At 41.2% G+C, this 24,568-nt stretch overlaps 1 protein-coding gene across 1 annotated transcript in view; it reads right to left on the reverse strand.

The window, feature by feature from the left end:
- The window catches only part of unm_sa34860 (un-named sa34860), a 76,267-nt gene that overhangs the window by 21,982 nt on the left and 29,717 nt on the right, over positions 1-24,568 (reverse strand). Inside the window, exons 4-6 of the mRNA XM_088319903.1 lie at positions 11,099-11,254; positions 8,433-8,771; positions 2,620-2,744 (exon numbers count right to left, since the gene is read on the reverse strand). Of these exons, the coding sequence (XP_088176029.1) occupies positions 2,620-2,744; positions 8,433-8,771; positions 11,099-11,254 (620 nt within the window). The remainder of the gene's footprint in view (positions 1-2,619; positions 2,745-8,432; positions 8,772-11,098; positions 11,255-24,568) is intronic.

The following is a 24,568-nucleotide window of genomic DNA, read 5'->3' on the forward strand; positions in this document are numbered from 1 at the left end:
GCACAAACCCTGCCTTTTAAAGTTTGAGGTTTTTCTAGAGCAGGGGTGTCAAAGTCATTTTAACTCAGGGGCCACGATAGAACTAACATTCTGCCGGGGGCCCGACGAGTAGATTAAAGAGAAAGAAAAAGAGAGATAAAGAAATAAGAGAAAGAGGGAGGGAAAAGGAGAGAGGGCAGGACAAAGAAAGAAAAAGAGAGAGAGGGAGAGACCGTGAGAAACAAAAGAGATAAAAAGTCGTGAGAGAGGGGGAAAGAAAGGGAGAGGAAGAAAGAAATCCGAAGAGAAATAGAAAGACAGAAGGAGAGAAAAGAGAAAAGAAAGCACGAAAGGTATGAAGAGAGAAAGAGGGAAGAAAGAAAAAAGGAAGTTAAAGCAAAAGAGGTTAAAAGACACAGAGAGAGAGAGAGAGAGAGAGACAAAGAGCAACAAAGGAAGAGAAAAGGAGAGACACAGAGAGTGAAAGAGACAGAGACAGAGTGGAAGAGAGAGAGAGAGAGAGAGAGACAGAGAGAGAGAGAGACAGAGAGAAAGAGAGAGAAAAATAAATACAAGTACAGTGTCTTTGTTCGAGGCACCTGGCTTTGGCAACATCAAGTGGACATATTTCAACCTGCAGCTTGTTTTTCTCTTGTGCTTCTCTGAGTGTTGTCTCCAAATCAGGCCCGCGGGCCGCCTGTTTGACACCTGTGTTCTAGAGGATCGGTTTCCCAAGTGTAACCGAATCAGGTTTAAACAAGGCTGAACGCTCACTCCATTAGCCAGAAACCATTAGCTAACCGCTAACCACAAAGCTTGCTTTATCACCGCCCCCTCCCCGGCCTCCCTTCTTGGGTGTACCTTTATAATGACCTTCCAAGAAAAGAATGCTTACAAGGATGAAAGGATGAGACGGAAATCACTGAACTGAGCCGAAGCATTAAATTGCTCTGTTTAACAATGTCCCCCTTAAAAACAGATTGGCGGGAACAGTCAATGCGATTTCCTGAGAAAGGAAGACAAATTGACCTTAAAAACAGCTTGGTTGGAAAAGGAGACAATATTAAGCAAAATTCGTCTTTGGTGGGAAAAATATTATTATGTTTTTAAGAACGGGAGCAAAACATTACCCTCAAAACAACTTGAGCCCAGCAAGGAAGTCTAAAAAAAAAAACACATTCATGGTAATAACATAGTAATAACACTGTTATTACACATTAAAAAAAATTAAAATGTACATGTTCGAAAGGAATGAGCCATTCCTTTTGAATTGGCCCACCCGGAATGCATTGAGCCCATTCATTTTGCTGATTCGTTTGCATGTGGCCATTAGCATAATTTTTTAGCATAAAGTAGTTAGCATTTAGCCGTTAGCATCACTTTTTAGCATGTATCCATCATTTAACTCAACAACATGAACCCATTAGCATAGTTTGTAAATATGAAGTTGTTAAAATATAGCCATCACCAATTTTTTTTTAAAAAGTAATAATTGTCAAGACCAGAACGGAAACAGGACCCAATTGCGTAACATTTTTCTGTCCCTGACACCGCATCTCCGTTCCTTCAATAAAACTTGTGGTAAACGTTACGCGAGTGAGTCCTGTTTCTATTCTGTTCCTGACACAGCTTTGCCGGAAAAGTAATAATTTTCCTTTAAGAAAGAATTGAAATTTACTATAAAAACATCTTGGCGGAAAAAGAAGCGAAATTAACCTTAGAAAAGCTTCGGGAAAAATCGTTTTTATTTTTTCAAGAAACGAAGAAAAAATGTATGTTTTTTTGACCTCCAAAAAGGGGAATTTAATTTGAAACAGCTTGGTTACAACTTGTTTTTCTGTCAAGACCAGAATGGAGACAGGACCCACTTGCATTGCGTTCCTCACAAGTTTTATTGGAAGAAGGGGAAACGATTGTTGCGATTGCGGTGTTCGCTGGACGCGGGAAGCAGGTCGCTCTGAACGCGGAAGTAGATCGCGTTGTCGGGAACGGAAAAAACGGGTCAGTAGCCGGGACAGAAAGCAAAAACGTGGTCAGGGTCAGAAGCGAGTCGAAAGCCAGGAAAGGAAAGTAGAAGTGGTCGGGGACAAAAAGCGGTCGAAAGCCGGGACGGGAGAGTAGACGTGGTGAGGATCAAAAACAGGTCGAAGCCGGGGGACAGACAGGAGTAAAAAACGGGACAGGTGGGAGTCAGGGTTGAAAAAGGCTTGCCTACTGTTAACTGAGGTTTGCAGACGGACTGACAAATGGGGACAGATAGGAGTGGGTTTAAATAGGGACAGGGAGCCAATCAGAGTCCGAGGCAGTTGGCGCCAAAGGAGCGGGCACAGGTGATTCACATCAGTAATCATGACATTTTTAGAGAAAGTAAATGTATTTTAAAAAAATCTAGGCGGGAAAACACGTTATTTTCCAAAGACAGGAAGTGAAATTGAGGTGAAAATCCCATTAACACCATTTTTACCGAGAAGGAAAGCAAAATGTACGCTCCTTTCCTAGGAAAAACAGATACATTTGTCATAAAAACAGCTCGGCAGGTAACGGAAATGAAGTTTACTTTTAAATATGCTTGCTAGGAAAAGTTAAGGTTATTTTCCCAAGACAGGAAGCGAAATTTAAAAATACGTTTAATGACCTGACCTTCTCAAAATACTTGATTTCGTATTCCAGGATGATGCCGTTGGGTCGGTCCGGCTCTGCCCAGGAAATCGCGATGCTGCTCTTGCCGGCGTGACCTTTCCTCACCACGCTTACCGGGGAAGGAGCTGCGGGAACACACAAGTTTAACTTACTTTTGGAAGATGAGATTCAAGAGTTAGGCGAATTCCTCCTCCTGTCATGATTACCGATACGCTTCAACCCTCGTCTATCCGTCACTTTTGTCAGTCCGCCTGCGAACCTCAGTTTGCTCTAGGCAAGCTTTTCGACCCTGACTCACTCCTGTTTTTGCTCCCGTCTATTCCCCGGCTTCGACCTGTTTTTTGATCTTGACCACATTTACTCTCCTCTCCTCTTCGACTCGTTCCTGATCCCGACCACAATTTTTGCTCTCCTGTCCCAGCCACGGACCCGTTTTTTTCCGTTCCCGACACCGCCATCGTTCTCCACCCCAAAAGAAATTTTCATTTCGACGTGGAGCGAAACTAGCTACTAGCGTGAGTCGGCATCCCGCGGTAACCGGAAGCGCAGGCTAATTCTCACGGGAGCGGTTTGAAAATGTGCGACACAAAAGGCTTTTAGGCCTCACTTTCGCTCTCGCAGGAATAAATCATTGCTAGCAACAGGGAAACCCGAGTCCGCTCCCAGACAAAAGTCCTATCGGCAACATCTTAAAAGGCCAGAAACCCAAAACCGGTACGGCACACACTCTATAAAAATACGGCTGTCAGGATGACTGAGCGCTTTTATATTATCCTGCAGGGAAACAAGTACCAATATTGCACCAAAAGTACATTAACTGGAAAATGGATGGTACAAATTTTGTCAAGGTTGCCATAGCGCCCAATTGGCCCCGCCCGTGCGGCACCATCTGCGGCTCATCAACAGATTGGCTTTCTGTCTTTTTAAGCTTAGTACGCTCTCTTTTACTTGGTCAGTCCGTCAACGAACCTCTGTCCCGCGAGACGTGGGTTTTGACTCGGTCCTGTTTTCCTGTTGGTATTCCCTGTCCGGTATTGTGCCTGTTTATTTTTTGTCCTGCTTAATATCGCTTTCGGGGGCAGCACGGCGGCGCAGTGGTTGGCGCTTGTGCGGCACAGTTCATGTCATGGAAACCTCCTCCGTGGGTTCAAATCCAGCTGCAGACTTCCTGTGCGGAGTTTGTATGTTCTCCCCGTGCTTGCGTGGGTTTCCTCCGGGCACTCCGGTTTCCTCCCACATTCCAAAAACATGCATTTCAGGTGAATTGGCCGGTCCAAATTGTCCCTAGGTGTGAATGAGCGAGTGAGTTGTCTGTCCCCGTGTGCCCTGCGATTGGCTGGCAACCAGTTCAGGGTGTCCCCTGCCCACTGCCCGGAAATGGCTTGGATGGGCTCCAGCCCCCCCCCGCGACCCTAATGAGGATAAGCGGTACAGCTGATGAGATGAGATGAGATGAGAATATCGCTTTCCAGTTCGTTCTCGTCTATTTTAGTCCTGTTTATTATTCTCTCCAGTTTTCGTTCCCGTCTAGTTTGTCCTGTTTATTTTCGATATCCTGTTTCATTATCAATCCTGTCTATCCCGTCCTGTCCGGTATCGACCCCATCCGTCCGATATCTACTCAGGCAATTGGTATCAATCTGGTCAGCCTCTGGCTTCTTATCATTTCATACCAGACTGCTGCCTAACGTGCCTGACTCCCCATTTCCCCTAAATAAAGGCTTGTGTGAGATACGTCACGCGTTTGGGTCCTGATCCAGTTCTGGTTCACGACAAATTTTAGCCCCGACTATAGTTTCAGTAGTTGACACAAACACACTGATAGGTTTGGTAAATCCGTTTTGTAGTCATTTTCATTACTAATATTAGTTTTGTTAGTGACTTTCTTTAAAATTAGTATTTTTGTATTTTCTATTCATTAGCACGTTTTGGTCGTTTAGTTAATTTCATATGTTTTCTTAGTTAGTCTTATTCGTTTTATAATTTTGTTGTTTCGATAAGTTATGTTATATTTCCTAGTCATTTTTAGTTTTGTTGTTGTTGTTGTTGTTGTTTTTATATTTGTTGAGTTAATTTTTTTGTTAATCTTTGGTTTTGTTATTTTAGACGTTTTCATTAGTTATTATAGTTTTGTTGGTTAGTTTTGTTAGTTAATCTTATTCGTTTTGTTTTGTCAATTAGATATGTTAATACTGCTGGGTACTTTAGTTAATTAGTTGTGTAAATTGTTAAATTTTGTTAGTTTTTTTTATTAGTTACCCAGTCAGTTTTTTGAGTTGGTTGGTTATCTGTTACTTTGTTTAGTTAGTTGCTGAGCTTCATTTATTACTTTTTGTTAGCTTGTTGGCTTTGTATGTTAGTTGTTTTCTTGACTTATGTTAGTTTTGTTAGTGACTTTCTTTACGTGTAGTTAGTTGCTTAGCTTCATTGTTACTTTTTTGCTAGCTTGTTGGCTTTGTAAGTTGGTTATTTTCTTGACTTATGTTAGTTTTGTTAGTGACTTTCTTTAAAACCGCTATTTTTGTATTTTCTATTCATTAGCAGGTTTTGTTCGTTTTGTTACTTTCATATGTTTTCCTAGTTAGTCTTGGTAGTTCTATTATTTTGTTGATTCCATAAGTTATGTTAGATTTCCTAGTCATTTTTAGTTTTGCTGTTGTTGTTGTTGTTTTTATTATTGTTGAGTTAATTTTTTTGTTAATCTTTGGTTTTGTTATTTTAGACGTTTTCATTAGTTATTATAGTTTTGTTGGTTAGTTTTCTTAATCTTATTCGTTTTGTTTTGTCGATTAGATATGTTAATACTGCTGGGTACTTTAGTTAATTAGTTGTGTAAATTGTTTAATTTTGTTAGTTTTTTTTTATTAGTTACCCAGTCAGTTTTTTGAGTTGGTTAGTTATCTGTTACTCTGTTTAGTTAGTTGCTGAGCTTCATTTATTACTTTTTGTTAGCTTGTTGGCTTTGTATGTTAGTTATTTTCTTGACTTATGTTAGTTTTGTTAGTGACTTTCTTTACATGTAGTTAGTTGCTTAGCTTCATTGTTACTTTTTTGCTAGCTTGCTGGCTTTGTAAGTTAGTTATTTTCTTGACTTATGTTAGTTTTGTTAGTGACTTTCTTTAAAACTGCTATTTTTGTATTTTCTATTCATTAGCAGGTTTTGTTCGTTTTGTTACTTTCATATGTTTTCCTAGTTAGTCTTGGTAGTTCTATTATTTTGTTGATTCCATAAGTTATGTTAGATTTCATAGTCATTTTTAGTTTTGCTGTTGTTTGTTGAGTTAGTTTTTTTGTTAATCTTTGGTTTTGTTATTGTAGACGTTTTCATTAGTTATTATAGTTTTGTTGGGTACTTTTGGTTAATTAGTTGTGTAAATTGTTTTTTTTTTTCATTAGTTACCCAGTTTTGTGAGTTGGTTGGTTATCTGTTACTTTCCTTAGTTAGTTGCTGAGTTTCCTTTGTTAATTTTTTTGTTAGCTTGTTGGCTTTGTAAGTTAGTTATTTTCTCGACTTATTTGAGTTTTGTTAGAGCCTTTCTTGTGCTATTTTTGTATTTTTCATTGATCAGCAAGTTTTGTTAGTTTTTTTTTACTATAATAGGTTTTCCTAGCTACCAGTAGTTGTGTTAGTTTTGTCAATTTGTTGTATTGTTTTCATTAGTTATGTTAGTTTAGTTAGTTAGTTTTCTTAATCTTATTAGTTTTGTTTTGTCGATAAGATATGTTAGTACTGCTGGGTACTTTGGTTAATTTGTTGTGTAAATTGTTATTTTTTTTCCATTAGTTACCTAGTCAGTTTTGTGAATTGGTTAGTTATCTGTTACTTTCTTTAGCTTCATTTGTTACTTTTTTTGTTAGCTTGTTGGTTTTGTAAGTTAGTTATTTTCTTGACTTATGTTAGTTTTGTTCGTGACTTTCTTTACATGTGCTATTTTTGTATTTTTCATTGATCAGCAAGTTTTGTTAGTTTTTTTTTACTATAATAGGTTTTCCTAGCTACCAGTAGTTGTGTTAGTTTTGTGAATTTGTTGTATTAGTTATGTTAGATTTCTTAGTTAAATTTGTTAGTTTTTTGTTGTTGTTTTAATTAGTTATGTTTGTTTGTTGGTCAATCTTTTCAGCTTAGTTATTTTATTGTTTTCATTAGTTATGTTAGTTTAGTTAGTTAGTTTTCTTAATCTTATTAGTTTTGTTTTGTCGATAAGATATGTTAGTACTGCTGGGTACTTTGGTTAATTTGTTGTGTAAATTGTTATTTTTTTTCCATTAGTTACCTAGTCAGTTTTGTGAATTGGTTAGTTATCTGTTACTTTCTTTAGCTTCATTTGTTACTTTTTTTGTTAGCTTGTTGGTTTTGTAAGTTAGTTATTTTCTTGACTTATGTTAGTTTTGTTCGTGACTTTCTTTACATGTGCTATTTTTGTATTTTTCATTGATCAGCAAATATTTGTTAGTTTTTTTTTACTATAATAGGTTTTCCTAGCTACCAGTAGTTGTGTTAGTTTTGTGAATTTGTTGTATTAGTTATGTTAGATTTCTTAGTTAAATTTGTTAGTTTTTTGTTGTTGTTTTAATTGGTTATGTTAGTTTGTTGGTCAATCTTTTCAGCTTAGTTATTTTATTGTTTTCATTAGTTATGTTAGTTTAGTTGGTTAGTTTTCTTAATCTTATTAGTTTTGTTTTGTCGATAAGGTATGTTAGTACTGCTGGGTACTTTGGTTAATTTGTTGTGTAAATTGTTATTTTTTTTCCATTAGTTACCTAGTCAGTTTTGTGAATTGGTTAGTTATCTGTTACTTTCTTTAGCTTCATTTGTTACTTTTTTTGTTAGCGTGTTGGTTTTGTAAGTTAGTTATTTTCTTGACTTATGTTAGTTTTGTTCGTGACTTTCTTTACATGTGCTATTTTTGTACTTTTCAGCGATCAGCAAGTTTTGTTAATAAACTTTCCGAACCAACAGTAGTTGTGTTGGTTTGGTCAATTTATTGTATTAGTTATTTTTCTTAGTTAGCTATCTTAGTTAAATTTGTTAGTTTTTTGTTGTTGTTTTAATTAGTTATGTTAGTTTGTTGGTCAATCTTTTTAGCTTAGTTAATTTAATGTTTTCATTAGTTTTGTTTGTTAGTTTTGTTAGTTAATCTGAGTAGTTTAGTTAGCAAGTTTTGTTAGCTAGTTTAGTCATTGTTATCATTAGTCAGTTAGTTCTAATAATTTTGTTAGTTAGTTTGGTTAGTCACTTATGTATGCTTTGTGATTTTGGTTACATTTGTTAGTTATGTTAGTTTTACTGGTTACTTTGGTGAGTCAGTTTTGTTAAATTGTTTTGGTCAGTTAGTTTTGGTAGCGAAGGATTTTATACATTGGACTATAAAGGATTTTATACGATTGAATACAAATTACATTTAATGCAAAATATAATCTCTGACTAGGCTGTGGTGCGAGGTCAGGGCACCCTGGTGGAAAATGTTGTTTACAGGAACGGCAGGAACGGGACGTATGGCTAATAAGATAATCAGCACATCCAGACGCTGGTGACGCAGAAAGGCCCTAACGACGTAGAAACGCTCGGTGTTGTTTTGAGTACCACAGACATCGGGACTCTTCTACGAGATGGTGAAGCCCAGGGGGCTTCCTTGGCACGCCCATGGGAGGAGTCGGCACGCCATTATGCGGGGTTGTTTTTGTTAGATAAGTTTGATTAGTGAGTCTTATTAATTTTTTAGCCAGTTGATTTGTTGGTTAGTCTTGTTAACAAGTCTCCCGTATATAACGCAAAAAGACAAAGAAAGGTAAACAGGAAGTTTGAGACGTACCCGCCTGATTGGTGGTGACGTTGAGCGACACGTACTGCCTGACGCGGTCTTCGTCCAGTTGGGAAACGCCGTTGACGGCCTCCAGGAGGAAAGTATAGTTGGTGTGCGACTGCAGGTCGGCCACCATGACCGAAGTGTTGGCCAGGCCGGCCCGACGGGGCAGGAATCGAACGTTGGGGCCGCAGTCCTCCAGGCCCCGTCCCTCGGCCGCCACCTGCCTGCACAGCACGTTGTAGCGCACGTCCTTCCTACCGCCCGACTCCAGCGGGACCGACCACTCCAGGAAAACGCTGGTCTCGTTCACGTTGGAGATGGCGTTGCGGGGGGGCGACGGGGGTCCTGAAAGGGGGAAACCGTGTCACGCTATCGAAAAATACAATTAGTATTTATGGATTGGCCCTGCGATTGGCTGGCAACCAGTTCAGGGTGTCCCCTGCCCACTGCCCGATGATGGCTGGGATGGGCTCCAGCACTCCCGCGACCCTACTGAGGATAAGCGGTGCAGCTAATGAGATGAGATGAGATGAGATTTATGGATTGAATTTCGGTTGGCTTTACTTAAATGGAAATTCATATTATTTTCAAGAAAAGATCGTTTTTGTTGCGTTAAAAGAAAGTACTCTATTGTTGGAGAAACTTGAGCTCTACATTATCAATTGATCCATTAACACTTACTGTATTTTCCGGACTATAAGGCGCACCTAAAAACTCCCAATTGGCTAGTAATTTGAAAGTCAATCATGGACAATTCATTACATCCACTACGCAGCATCAACTCCAAACAGAAGAACAGCTTCAGCGACAGACTGCTGTCACAGTCTTGTTCCACGGACCGACTAAGGAGATCATTTATCCCTCATGCCATGATGCTCTTTAACTCCACCCGGAGGAGTAAAAGCCCACATTAAACCCCACCCCCACATTGGCACATTACCCTATTTTTATGACAGTGTGTATTTTCCATAGCACTATTTAAATACTCTATAGCAAAACGTTATATTGGGTATTTTTGTATTCTATATCTTTATTTTATTTTATATCTATCTAGCTCAAGAGGTAGAGATCGCAGGTTCAATTCCGGCTCCTCTGTGTTATATGTCGAAGTGTCCTTGGGCAAGACACAGAATCCCTAATGCCCCCAATAAGCAGGTCGGCGCCTTGCATGGCTGCATGGCTGCTATTGGTGTGTGAGTGTGTGTGTGTGAATGGGTAAGTGTGAAGCTTTGTCTACTTTAAGCTCAGCGCTGTCATGCTTCCCTTGTCAGCCCGTCAACGAACCTCTGGGTTCTGACCCGGTCCTGTTTTCCTGTTGGTATTTTCCAGTCCGGTATTGTTCCCGGTTATTTTTGTCCTTTTTAATATCGGTTTCCAGTTTTGTTCCCGTCTAGTTTTGTCCTGTTTAGTATTCTCTCCAGTTTTCGTTCTCGTCTTGTTTGTCATGTTTATTTTCGATATTCTGTTTCATTATCTATCCTGTCTGTCTGTCCCGTCCTGTCAGGTATAGACCCCATCTATTCTCTCCAGTTTTCGTTCTCGTCTTGTTAGTCCTGTTTATTTTCAATATCCTGTTTCATTATGTATCCTCTCTGTCTGTCCCGTCCTGTCCGGTATCGACCAGTCCGTCCGATATCAACTGGGGCAAATTGAATCAATCTCGTCGGTCTCTGGCTTCCTGTCTTTCCACGCTTGACCGCTGTCTAACGTGCATGACTCCCCATTTCCCGTAAAATAAAAGGCTTGTGTGAGAACATCACGTGTTTGGGTCCTGATCCTGTTCTGGTTCTTGACAACCTCATGTGCGGTCCCTTCTCAAGGTTTCTTCATTTTCCTCATGTTGAGGTTTTTGAGTTTTCCCTTGCCCTCATGTAGGTTTTAGATCGGGGAATGGTGTCACAATGGTCTGTACTTTGCAACAGTCTGTGGTCTGTGCAGTCCTTTGAGACTCTTTGTGATTAAGGGCCAGACAAATAAACATGACTTGGCTCATCTTGAGGTTTTGAGTTTTTCCCTGCACTCATGTAGGTTTTAGATGACGCGATGGTGTCATAATGGTCTGTAGTTTGCAATAATCTGTGATCTGTGCAGCCCTCTGAGACTCCTTGTGATTAAGGGCCAAACAAATAAACATGACTAGACTCATCTTGAGGTTTTTGAGTTTTTCCTTGCCCTCATGTAGGTTTTAGATCAGGGGGTAGTGTCATCATAGTCTGTGGTTTGCAATAATATGTGGTCTGTGAAAACCTTTGAGACTCTTTGTGATTAAGGGCCAAACAAATAAACATGACTTGACTCATCTTGAGGTTTTTGAGTTTTTTCCTTGCCCTCATGCCAGTTTTAGATCAGGGGATGGTGTCATAATAGTATGTGGTTTGCAATAATATGTGGTCTGTGAAAACCTTTGAGACTCTTTGTGATTAAGGGCCAAACAAATAAACATGACTTGACTCATGTTGAGGTTTTGAGTTTTTCCCTGCACTCATGTAGGTTTTAGATGACGCGATGGTGTCATAATGGTCTGTAGTTTGCAATAATCTGTGCAGCCCTTTGAGACTCTTTGTGATTAAGGGCTACACAGATTAAGTTTTTCTCTCATTTTGATCTCCAGTGTATACACTGCATAAAGTTTTTCGGTTTCCATTTTAAAAAAAAATGAAGTGGATTCTCACGTGTGCAGGCCATATTGGGGGGGTCGGATTCCGTCTTGTAGTATCCGTCCTGGCAGTCGCACGCGGTAGCTCCGAAGCGGCGTGCCACGCTGTGGGGCGGACATTTGCTGCACAGCAACGTTTCCGGTAGCGAGCGGTAGAAGCCGGCTTTGCAGGCTGAAAGACGGGAAAGGCCGTCGTGGGCATCCCGGCACATGTGCAAAAAAATGAGAGGGAGGGGGGGAAAAAAAGTTGAGTTGCTTTGATAGGAAAGAGGGTCACAAAGGCAATCACGAGTTCCCGGGCTTTTTTGATAACATCTGAGATAAAAACAACAAAGAATTGCTGCCTTGTTTTTGTTTGTTTATCTATCCGCTTGCCTCGAGGGATTACGTTGAACTCATATTACATCTGAAGTAGTGATACACAAAGAACTGTTTTTTTTGCCTACCAATTTTATTATTATTGTTTTGAAATTTAGCTATATACATAAAATAATACAATGAATACAAGATTATACACCATCTTGGTCTCTTCCTATGTCCTCTTCGGCATGACCGATACGTGACGCTTTACATAACAACGGCATACAGACTAATGCCAGCTGCCGTTAGTCACCAGGGAAGAAACAATGTAATGGCAAAGCAAAGCCACCCAGGGAGGCGTGTCGGGATCATTTATAAACAGACATGATTTATTTGTCTTGAATGAATGAACACTTTATTTCGAACTTTAAAATAAAAAAGAACAAAAATTATAACTCAAGAACAAAATACTGTTACATATAATATGTTCGAAAAGGGGTAGTAAGAAGCAGATGCTTCTTCATTGTATGCATAGTCTATGGCAGGGGTGTCAAACTCATTACTTCTACACGATAGAACAAACATTCTGTCGGGGGCCGGACGAGTAGATTAAAGAGAAAGAAAAAGAGAGATAAAGAAATAAGAGAAAGAGGGAGGGAAAAGGAGATAGGGCGGCACAAAGAAAGAAAAAGAGAGAGAGGGAGAGAGCGTGAGAAACAAAAGAGGAAAAAGTCGTGAGAGAGGGGAAAAAGAAAGAGAGAGGAAGAAAGAAATCCAAAGAGAAATAGAAGGACAGAAGGAGAGAAAAGAGAAAAGAAAGCGTGAAGGGTAGGAAGAGAGAAAGAGAAAAAAGAGAAAAGGAAAAAAGGAAGTTAGAGCAACATAAGTTAAAAGGACACAGAGAGAGAAAGAAACAAAGAGCAACAAAGGAAGAGAAAAAGAGAGACACAGGGAGAGAAAGAGACAGAGAGTGGGAAAAAGGAGTGGAAAAAAAAAAAGAGAGAGAGAGAGAGAGAGAGAGAGAGAGAGAGAGAGAGAGAGAAATACAAGTACAGTTTTTTGGTTATAAAAACACGAGATACAGGTTTTGGTTTCGAAAGCAGCAAAGTCATATTTTGTGACAAGAAGTCATGGTTTTCAGGTTTGAACTCCTAGGTGGGGCTGCAATGCTAAACTCCGAGGTTACTCTCCTCGGATGGTTTTCCTCTCTCTTTCCACTCTCTCTTTTTAAAGAGCTGTGCTGCCCAAGCTCCGCCCCTTTTAAAGAGGCAGCGTCAAAAGCCAGGCAAGTAGCTGTTTTAAACCAACTAGCCGATGTATGATCGGCCATGAAACCCAAAGGTCTCAAGACCAGAATGGAGACAGGACCCACTTGCGTTGCGTTTCTCACAAATTTTATTGGAAGAAAGATGAAGGGTTGCGCCTACGATACGGTGGTTGCTGGATGCAGGAAGCAGGTCGCTCTGAACGCGGAAGTGGATCGGGAGTGGAAAATAGGTCAGTAGCCAGGACAGGAGAGCAAAAACATGGTCGTAAGCGAGTCGTAAGCCAGGAAATGAGAGTAGACTTGGTAGGGGGACAAAAAAGGTCGAAAACCGTGACGGAAGAGTAGACGTGGTGAGGATCAAAAAACGGGTCGAAGCCGGCGGACAGACAGGAGCAAAAAAAAGGTGGGAGCCATGGAGAGTGGACGTTGTCGGGGACAAAAAAGGTCAAAAGCTGTGACGGAAGAGTAGTCGTGGTCAGGATCAAAGAACGGGTCGAAGCCGGGGGACAGACAGGAGCAAAAAAACAGGTGGGAGTCAGGGTCGAAAAGGCTTGCCTAGTATTCACTGAGGTTTACAGACGGACTGACAAAAGGGGACAGATAGGAGTGGGTTTAAATAGAAACAGAGAGCCAATCAGAGTGTATTAATGTGATATTATTTACTTAACCATTTTAAAAGGCAGCTACTTTTTTTTAATAAATGCATGCTGGGGTTTTTTTCCCAATAAAGAAAAACATGAATACGAAAACGTACGTATCTATTTTTGCAACCGTATCAGCTCGAAGATAATCGTCTTCTGATTAGAAGCCAATGGCTTCTTGTCAAAAAAGGGCCCAGTCAAGGAGAGTGGACATGGTCAGGGACAAAAAAGGTCAAAGGCCGTGACGGGAGAGTAGTCGTGGTCAGGATCAGAAAACGGGTCGAAACCGGGGGACAGACAGGAGCAAAAAAACAGGTGGGAGTCAGGGTCGAAAAGGCTTGCATAGTATTCACTGAGGTTTACAGACGGACTGACAAACGGAGACAGATAGGAGTGGGTTTAAATAGAAACAGAGAGCCAATCACAGTGTATTAATGTGATTTCATTTACTTAACCATTTTAAAAGGCAGCTACTTTTTTTTTTAATAAATGCATGCTGGGTTTTTTTTCCCAATAAAGAAAAACATGAATACGAAAACGTACGTATCTATTTTTGCAACCGTATCAGCTCGAAGATAATCAACATCTGATTAGAAGCTAATGGCTTCTTGTCAAAAAAGTGCCAAGCGCTAACAATGGCTAAATATTTTCGGTCACGGCCGGTCGAGCAAAACGCAGCTAGCGCGTCCTTGGCTAAGCTGTCTTTTTGGACGCCTCGTAGCAACAAAGGCTAATAGCTCATTAATATGCGCGACGCGCTAATGCGCTATTTGTGTGACGGCGTGTGTGGCTGATACTTGATTCATATTCATTACACAAAACGCAATTCGGGCTAATTAAGCATTCGGCGCTAGCTAGGGTCCTCCTCACTTCAAGGCGACACTTTAAAGGGATTCTCAAACAGATAGTGTGGAACCTCGGTTTTTGAACGCCTCTCAGTTGGAACAAATCGGAGTCGGACCAAAAATTTCGAGAAATTCTTGCTTCGCTGTTCGAGTGCGTACGCTAGGGTGCGATGCTGAGCAGAGTACGGGTGTTTTAGCCCCTTATTATGCCTCCGAAGAAAGTCAGTGCAAGCAGAAAAGTTGCTACAGGTGAAAGAAGAAAAGTAGTGCGTACAACTATTGCATTTAAGAAAGAAATAATAGCAAAATATGAAGGAGGTGTGCGAGTGTCTGATCTTGCTGGGGAATACCCCACTGTCCACCTGCGCCTTCTGCTGACCACCACAAAGAAATCTTATTCATAATTATTTTCTTTATCCTTTTTTTTTTTATTTTTACACGTTCATGTTAGCATAATCTTTCGTACGGAAGATTACGATAACGCGAACGTACGATTAGCCTGGGTTAGCTTTATGTTTACGTTGAACATTCAAGGTAAACATTCAGGGTGTTGGAACGGAGCCCAACTTTCAGGGTGTTGGAACGGAGCCCCCTTTCCAATGAACCGCTCACCACTTTTTGTGTAGACCCGGGTGCTAAATGACTTGTAAACGACCTGATTTTTTTATTTTTACACATTCATGTTAGCGTAATCTTTCGTTTGGAAGATTACGCTAACGCGGACGTACGATTAGCCTGGGTTAGCTTTATGTTTACGATAAACATTCAAGGTAAACATTCAGGGTGTTGGAACGGATTAAAACGATTTACATTATTTCTAATGGGAAAAATGATTTCGGTGATGGAACAAATCGGTTTTCGAACAGGGTTCTGGAACGGATTATGGTCGAGAACCGAGGTTCCACTGTATTTGTTTTTTTCAATTAGTGTTCCACCCATCATGCAAATATATGGCAAAATATTCCACCTGCCAAGAAATTCAGTCTTAGAGTTGACCCATCTAGCTAAGATCAGTAAGAAAACAAACTAAAATAAACCCAAAACAGGAATATTTTCCTTGGACACTAAATCGAGGCTAATACAACACGAGTATGCTAGCAACCAATAAACAGAAGCAAAGGAAATATCCTCTTCCTGTATTTGTCCCATTTCGAGAAAACGGCCCAAGACAAAGACAAAGACTACGGATACATATTCAGTTGTTTGTTTATATTCCTATCTTTGTATGTTATTATTGGCGTCTTTCTGCCGTTTTTTTGTATTTGTGGACACAAACAATAGAAAACGATAACGTTGTTAATACACAATCGTCTTTCCTGTCAGGCAGGACAATGGACGCCTCTGTCTGGACCTAAACTGATTTATAAAGCCGACAACTTAACTTCAGGGTTGGGTAGGGTTACTTTAACTGGATTACTTTCGATGACTTTTGGATGACTCCAATACCAAATATGCTAATAAAAGACAAAAGAAACTAAATATGAACGAAATGATGACTCACAACACGTGGTAAGCTTTCTCTCCTGGCTTTGATCTCTTTGATCATAAAATGCGACAGAAACAAAATGAAAAGAAATCCAAACAGCTTGCCAACATCATTTTTGCCGTTCCATGTGTTCCGTTACTCCCCAAGCCTGCCAAAATTTGGTAATTTTATTCATATTTAGTTTCTTTTGTCTTTTATGAGCATATTTGGTAGTGGAGTAATCCAAAAGTAATTGAAAGTAATCAAGTTAAAGTAAACCTACCCAACCCTGCATAAGCACAATTTCACCACCCAGGCCCCTGCTAGCTATAGTCGCTAACCATTTCCGAGCAAATTGCACCTAAACGAGGTCAGAGAATGCTCTACCGGGGTACTCAGTTTACCCAACAAGCACTCAGGAAGCACTTCAGTTGTCACGACAGTGTTAAAAGGGGGAACGGACAGAAAACAGACGAGATGCCGCGGCGGGAGCGAGCCAGCAAAGAGCGCCATGGCAAATGATGAATGGCGTCTCTTTTAGCAGCAAATTGTCTCTATTCATATTTGAGGAGATGATGGAAACGGCGATGCGCGTTTTCTATGCTATCGCTCACCGGGAGCTTCCCTTTTGCGCTCGTCGCTTTTTGTTCTGAAGTGTTTGACTGGAAAGGGACACCGGGGAAAAGACTCCAAGGCTCGGAGTGACGTTGCATGGATCCGGAGGCGTTGATATGAATGACTGAAAAGATTTTACGGATGCCGCGGATATAAATGCCAATACTTGGGGAGAAAAACATATAAATACCCAATTTGACGATGTCCTATAAGAAGTCCCAGAAGTACTCGATTTTCCAGCATGGTCGTCTCAAACTTTCTATTAAATCGAAAAGTGTCATGATTGCTGATTCGGGGCACCTGCGACTGCCGCTTTGGTGGCAACAGCCCTGAGCCCTGATTGGTTCCCTGACCCTTTCTAAACCCCCGGCTTCCAAGAGGAAGCTGTCAGACCGTCTGCGAACCTATGCTTCCAGCTAGGCAAGCTCCGTACCTTCCGACATTCTCCTGCCCAGTTTTCTGCCTGATACCTGTTGCCGACCTGTTTCCGGACCCGTTTCTGCCCTGCTCTTTCGTCCCGGCCATGGACCTGTTTTGCCCTGTTTCCTGCCTGATACCTGTGTCCGACCTCATTTTTGGACTCGTTACCGCCCTTGCTCCCTCGTCCCGGCTATCGACCAGTTTTCCCGCTGCCTACGACTATCCTTGCTCGACACGGAAGTGCCACTTCCGCGTTCCTGCTATCAGCTACCTGTGTCCGACGATCATCGGATCGTGGAAGCAAGCACTGCACTCTCTTTATCAATAAAACTGAGTAAAACGAACGCTATTGGATCCTGTCTTCATTACTGACTTGTGACAAAAAGGGATGATGGATCAACCGTGCATTAAGTTTTACAGGGTTTGTACACCTTTTTCATGGCCAAATTGAAATGCTTTTTTTCAGTAGAAAGCCAATTTTTCAATTCCTCCAGTACCATTAAAAGAAGAAATCCAGTGTGAATCATGTACTTAATAAAAAAATCTGCGATCCGTGCAATTATCTGTCAGGACCAGAACGGAGACAGGACCCACTCGCGTAACGTTTCTCACAGTTTTATTGGGAAGAAAGGAAAGGATTGCACACACAATCCGGTGATCGCTGGTCGCGCAAAGCAGGCCGCTCTGAATGCGGAAGTTGAACTTTCGTGGCGAGCGATGGCGGTGTCGGGAACTGAAAAAACGGGTCAGTAGCAGAGATAGAAGAGAAAAAACGTGATCGGGATCGGAAAAAAGTCAAAAGCCAGGAGAGGAGAGTAGACGTGGTCGAGATCAAATAACGGATCGTTATTCGGGGCGGGAGAACAGACGTGGTCGAGATCAAAACAGGTCGTAATTCGGGACGGGAGAGCAAACGTTGTTTAGCTCAAAACAGATCGTAACGGGAGACTAACAGGAGCAAAAAACAGGACAGGGGGAAAAGGGCTTGCCGTTTACAAACAGAGATTCACAGATGGACCGACAAAAGCGGACTGACAGGACATAGTTTAAATACTGACATGGAGCCAATCCGTCAACAAGCTGCAGTTGGCGCCACCCGGGTGGGGCCAATTTGGCGCCATGGGAACCGTGACACACAGGCGGGGCCAATTGGGCGCCATGGCAACCGTGACATTATCAAGACATATGATTTTTAGACCTTGACTCAATCGACAATATATTTGTCCATTTGAAAATTACAGTTGTTAAATGTTTTGGGAAAAATCTCTCCCCTTATGGATTTTAGGTAAAATCACTGTAAGATGTAGCTTACATTTTCAGTTGCAGGAAGTTCTTACCGTTCCAATTTAAGGAAAGACTACCTTCACTTTTTGCATGGCCCCCAAAAATGTCCATAATTGATAGATAATCCTTGCACTAATACACATTTCATAGTGCGCTGTTTAGGTGTAGCATGCATGTGTCCTCTTGGGTGTGAGAAATAGACGCTTCTTAGCTCTACAAGCTAATGCCAAATGCCGTTAATCACAACAAATTCGAAATACAATGGCAAAGCGAAATCACCAGAAAGCAGTGTCTGTGAAATTTTTAACCATACTTCTTGTGAATCATTGCAACATTTCAAGCACTTTAACCAAAGTTCAAGTACTTTTCTATCTTTGAAAACGTAACAATTAAATTCTAGTATTTTCGAGGATTTATGGCACCCATACGAACCCTGATTTAAGGTGGGCCACAATGGCCCGCTTCAGCAGCACGCAACCCCCCAACAAGGCACTGCCGGCCCTTTCTCACAGCAATAGTTAATCAGGAATAATGGATCATCGCCGCATGGGTGTGGTTCATTTAAAGCAAAAAGAACAAGAAAAAAGAACCCCCACACAGGACACAAACTATCTCTCTGTGCCCTAACTTACAGCAGTAGTCAAATAGGGATAATAGATCAAGGCCAAAACAGTGCAGTTCATTTACAAGTCAGGCCACAATGGCTCACTTCTGTGACCCAACCTGAAAAATAAGTATGTTTTAAAAGTTTTTGCTCTCAACAAAAAAAGGATAAAAAAGGATAATGAATTGCGGCCAAACAGTGCAGTTCATTCTAGGCGAGCCATGATCACGTGTTTCAGCCACCAGAACTGAAAAAAAGTGCTCTGCCGCTGCTCTCAGCAATTGTGGACTAGGGATAATGGATCACAGTCGCAATCGCTCATTTCATTTTAGGCGAGCCTTAACAAAAAATGTCTTCTGCCAGTCACAGCTCACAGCAATGTGGGGTTGAGGATAAAGGATCAAGGCTACATGAGTGCCGTTTATTTTAGGCTAAAATAATGCCAAAAAAAGAGCTGTCAGGCCGGACAAAATGCACTCTGCCAGCCTCTGCTTTCAGCAATAGTTGACTAGGGATAATGGATCACAGTCGCAATCGCTCATTTCATTTTGGGCGAGCTTGAACATCACATCTCCTGAAAAATATGCCTTCTGCCGGTCACTACTCACAGCAATGTAGAGTTGGGGATAAAAGATCAAGGCTACATGAGTGCCGTTTATTTTAGGCTAAAAAAAAAGAACTGCCAGGCCTGACAAAATGCGCTCTGCCGGTACCTGCTCACAGCAATATAGGATCGGGGATAACAGATCGCAGCTAAATGGGTGCAGTTCATTTTAGGCCGAAATAACACCAAAGAACCACCAGGCTCAAGAAAAATGAGCTTTGCTGGCCTCCTCTTGCAGCAATATGCGATTGGGGATAATGGATCGAGATGAGTGATTACCGTACTTTATTTCCAAGACAGAATAGTCTCAATGGTGTGTGAGATTGAGCTACTGTCCAATACAGTGTAATACAAAAAAATAAGCTCTATGTTTATAACCTATTCTGTCTACGTCCTATAATGTAATGGATTTCCCCATCCCTTTTATCTCTTTGTTCATTTTCCCGTATAACGTCGCTACCCCCCATTCTCCTGTGGCCGACAGCGCTGCCGGCTTTGAGCAATTATATCAGATAAAGCTACGCTAGCATCTACAGAAAACAACGTGCCGGATCTTGAGCTGTCACCTCACACGGCTAGCGTGTGGAAAAACACGCTTTATATGCAAATATATTTACATCTTATTGAGCTTTTCCTGGCCTCTAATATCAAACAGAGAGCTTACAACATCGTTGTTGTCGAACACTCCAAGTGAATGGAAAATAAATCCTAGATTTTTGTTAAGTTTGAGAATAATTGATGAAAAAAAGTGCAGGTTTTTGTCATGAATCGGAACAGGAGGAGAACCCAAATGCGTGACGTTTCTCACACAAGCTTTTATTTTACGGGAAATGGGGAGTCATGCACGTTAGGCAAGAGTCTGGCGCGGAATGATAGGAAGCCAGAGGCCGACGAGATCAATACCAATTGCCCGGGCAGATATCGGAGAGATGGAGCGATACCAGACAGGACGGGACAGACAGGATTGATATTAAAACTGGATATCGTAGTTAAACAGGACAAACTAGACGGGAATGAAACTGGAAACCGATATTAAACAACAGGACAGACAGGATTGATATCAAAACAGGATATCGAAAATAAACAGGGCAAAATAAACGGGAACAATACCGGATAGGAAATATCAACAGGAAACAGGATCGAGTCAAAACCCAAACGGCAGTGATTCGGCGATCGTTGGGTGGAAGACGTAGAATGACAAGAAGCCAGAGGCCTACGAGATCGATACCAATTGCTCGAGCATATATTCGGACGGATGGAGCGATACCGGACAGGACGGGATAGACAGGATTGATATTAAAACTGGATATCGAAGTTAAACAGGACAAACTAGACGGGAATAAAACTGGAAATCGATATTAAACAACGGGACAGACAGGAGTGATATTAAAACTGGATATAGAAATTAAACAGGACAAACTAGACGGGAACAAAACTGGATATCAATATCAAACAGGACAGGATCAGGACCCAAATGTAAGACGTTACTCTTGTGTGAGTAACGTCATAAATTTGGGTTAGGGTTTGGGTAAGGGTTAGGGTTAGAGTTAGGGTTAGGGTAACCCTTTTATTTTACGGGAAATGGGGAGTCATGCACGTTAGGCAGCAGTCTGGTGTGAAATGATAGAAAGCCAGATACCGACGAGATCGATACCAATTGTACAAACAGATATCGGATAGATCAGGTCAATACCGGACAGGAAGGGACGGACAGGATTGATATCAATACAAGATATCGAAATTAAACAGGACAAACTAGACGGGAATGAAAACTGGAGAGAATGATAAACAGGACAAAAATAGACGGGAATGATACCGGACAGGAAACACAGGTAGGGAACCGGACCGAGTCAAAACCCACGTCTTGCGGGTCAGAGGTTCGTTGACAGACTGACAAAGGGTGAGTGAGAGCACTGAGTTTAAATATAAGGGAAGCCAATCTGTCAACGAGCCGCAGCTGGCGCCACACGGATGGGGCCAATTGGGCGCCATGGCAACCATGACAGGTTTCAATTCTGTTATATACTAAAAATAAAATCTGATAATGCTAAAAACAATTAAAAAAGCATGAAAAAAACACAGTGGACGTGATTAGATAATATCGGTATCGGACATTATTCTGTGCTTCATCATTAGTATCGGAAAAAAAGTTATATCGGGACAAACTTAACATAAACTGTTTGTTTCTATTTTAATTTGAACTGTTTCAGTGTTAGGTGTTTCATGTAAAACGGCAAAGCATTGTAGTAGGCTAACAAAAATAAGCTAGCTGATGACTAACATGGTTATGTACATGATGACTCATTTTTCAATGTGATTTTAAAAATGTAATACAGTTATTTTCACTTCAAAACCTGTTTGTGTAAAAGAAAAGTTGCTTATTTTCATAAAGAATGCATTTAAGGATGCGCGCAAATGTTTTTTCATGATCGGTAACCGATAACCTTTTGCTTCTCCAGATCGCTATTCATACCGATAACCGATATATGTCTGTCACGGTTGCCATGGCGCCCAATTGGCCCCGCCCGTCTGGCGCCAGCTGCGGCTCGTTGACAGATTGGTTTCACTTCTATTCAAGCTCAGTGCTCTCACTCTGCCTTTGTCAGTCCGTCAACAAACCTCTGCCCCGCAAGACGTGGGTTTTGACTCGATCCTGTTTCCTGTTGGTATTTCCTGTCCGGTATTGTTCCCGTTTATTTTGCCCTGTTTAATTTGGATATCCTGTTTTGATATCAATCCTGTCTGTCCTGTTGTTTAATATCGGTTTCCAGTTTCATTTCCGTCTAGTTTGTCCTGTTTAATTTCGATATCCTGTTTTGATATCAATCCTGTCTGTCCCGTCCTGTCCGGTATCGACCCCATCTGTCCGATATCTGCTCGGGCAATTGGTATCGATCTCGTCGGCCTCTGGCTTCCTATCGTTCCACGCCAGACTCTTGCCTAACGCGCATGACTCCCCATTTCTTGTAAAATTAAAGGCTTGTGTGAGAAACGTCACGCATTTGGGTCCTGATCCTGTTCTGGTTCATGACATATTCATACCGATAACCGATACATGTCGACTATAAATATTTTTTTTACATAGGAGAACTTTATACGCTAGCATAAATATTATCCATTTTTCTAGTTTTAAAAATTATTACTGGGATTAGTATAAAAAATGGTTAAACTATTTTTTATATTTTACATATCATTTCTATCCCAAGTTAAAATATGGTGAAAAATATTGATAGAGGATCCGCCCCCAAAACCCTCTGGAAGCCCTCACGTAATTGTTTACGAGAAAATATTTTCGATGATCTTCAAAAGCTGGCAGCTGACAGCCTCATTAGCATAAAAACTAGCATAGCTTCATTAATTGCTGCCATTTCTTTGTTTTGCTGGCTTGGCAGCGTTTACCGGTGAGCGACGAGACGTCTTTTATGGCAAAACAAGCGCTCCTAATTAGCGTTTAACTCAACTATTTTTTTCCGAGAGATTGAAAACACAAAAGAGAGACGACTCGTGTTCGGTAACCTTGAGATGTCCTTCGAAAATATACAGGAAAAAAAAAAACGGACTGATGAGATGACTTCTTGAGATTGTATTTGACGTTGACAGTCAAGAAGTGCTTAAAAAGACGTTAAAAATACGTCAAAGAAGGTTTTGTGTTTGTTTAAAGTAAAAAATGGAAAAAACTTGTTTGACAAGACTTTACAATGCGCTTCACACTTTTCCCTTTTACACAATAACTAACCGGGCAGCACGGCAGCGCAGTGGTTAGCGCTTGTGCGGCACAGTTCATGTCATGGGAACCTGTCGTGGGTTCAAATCCAGCTCCAGACTTCCTGTGCGGAGTTTGTATGTTCTCCCCGTGCTTGCGTGGGTTTCCTCCGGGCACTCCGGTTTTCTCCCACATTCCAAAAACATGCATTTCAGGTGAATTGGCCGGTCTAAATTGTCCCTAGGTGTGAATGAGCGAGCGAGTGAGTTGTCTGTCCCCGTGTGCCCTGCGATTGGCTGGCAACCAGTTCAGGGTGTCCCCTGCCCACTGCCCGGAGATGGCTGGGATGGGCTCCAGCCCCCCGCGACCCTAATGAGGATAAGCGGTACGGCTAATGAGATGAGATGAGACAATAACTAACCAATAGCAGTGTCAGCCATGCAAGGCAACTACCGTAAATTCCGGACTATAAGCCGCTACTTTTTTCCTTGCGGCTTATTCAGTGAAGCGGACAATTTTTTTTACGGCCACCAGCGGCACTCGAGTACAAAAGGTAAAATTTAGACCGGTGGAATATATGCGCCGAGGAAGACTGCAACTTCTTAGTTTATGTTTGAATTGTACGTATGACAGAGGACAGAGATTCGTTCCAATTATGAGAAGGACGCCCTTGATGGCGACAGTTATGAGGAGAAAGACATAAACGGTTTACTGTGAATTTCGCAATTGCGGTACGGCTTTTTTTAACAGCTACGCTTTGTGCGTTGCGAACGTGTTAGGAGTAGCGTGGTGGTACCTTTCACAGGCATGGTTTGGGATGAAAGTTATATCATTATTATTAAAGCTTTGAAAACTCTCTCGGTGTACCGTCTTTCTTTGTAAATATGTGTAACCATGTATAATATGTATTTGCAACTGTATATTTTTGTAATGTATTTATCTTAGAGACTTATTGTGATATGTTTTCTACGAGCGAATCAAAAAGAAGGGGCGGAGCAAACGCGGGCTGACGGGAAGTGGGGTAAAGCTGAGTTAAATCTCTTTGTGGTTGCAGCGGACAATAGTGGATATATATTTTTCCCACCCTTAACTTTGGAAATATGCATTTTTTTCGTTGGATTACTTTCAACGGGACCTGGACTTTAAAGGTTTGCATTAAATTCTAACTACCGGTATCAGTTTCCGTTCATGTCGCCGATTGAGGTGGATGAATTGTGAAATTTGCAGGTACAATCGCGGTACTTAAGGTCAGGTTTGGGATAAACTTGTGACTGTGTTACATGTTTAAATGGTGGCGCATGCGGCTTACATACAGGTGCGGCTTGTGCATGGACAAAACCAATAATACCCGCAAAATGTGGTGCGTGCAGCTTATATTCAGGTGCGCTCTATAGTCTGGATTTTCCGGTACCTGCTATCGGGGGCATTAGTCAGGGTTGGGTAGGGTTAATTTCACTTGATTACTTTCAATTACTTTTGGATTACGCCAATACCAAATATGCTAATAAAAGACAAAAGAAGCTAAATATGAATAAAATGACTAAATTTTGTGCAGGCTTGGGAAGTAACGGAATACATGGAACGGCAAAAATGATGTTGGCAAGCTGTTTGGATTTATTTTCATTTTGTTTCTTTCGCATTTGATGTTAGTTTTGCCGGAGATCAAAGAGATCAAAGCCAGGAGAGAAAGCTTACCACGTGTTGTGAGTCATCATTTTATTCATATTTAGTTTCTTTG

This window comes from Urocampus carinirostris, chromosome 16 (assembly GCF_059441175.1).
Source record: "Urocampus carinirostris isolate Australia breed hairy pipefish chromosome 16, RoL_Ucar_1.0, whole genome shotgun sequence".
NCBI lineage: Eukaryota > Metazoa > Chordata > Actinopteri > Syngnathiformes > Syngnathidae > Urocampus > Urocampus carinirostris.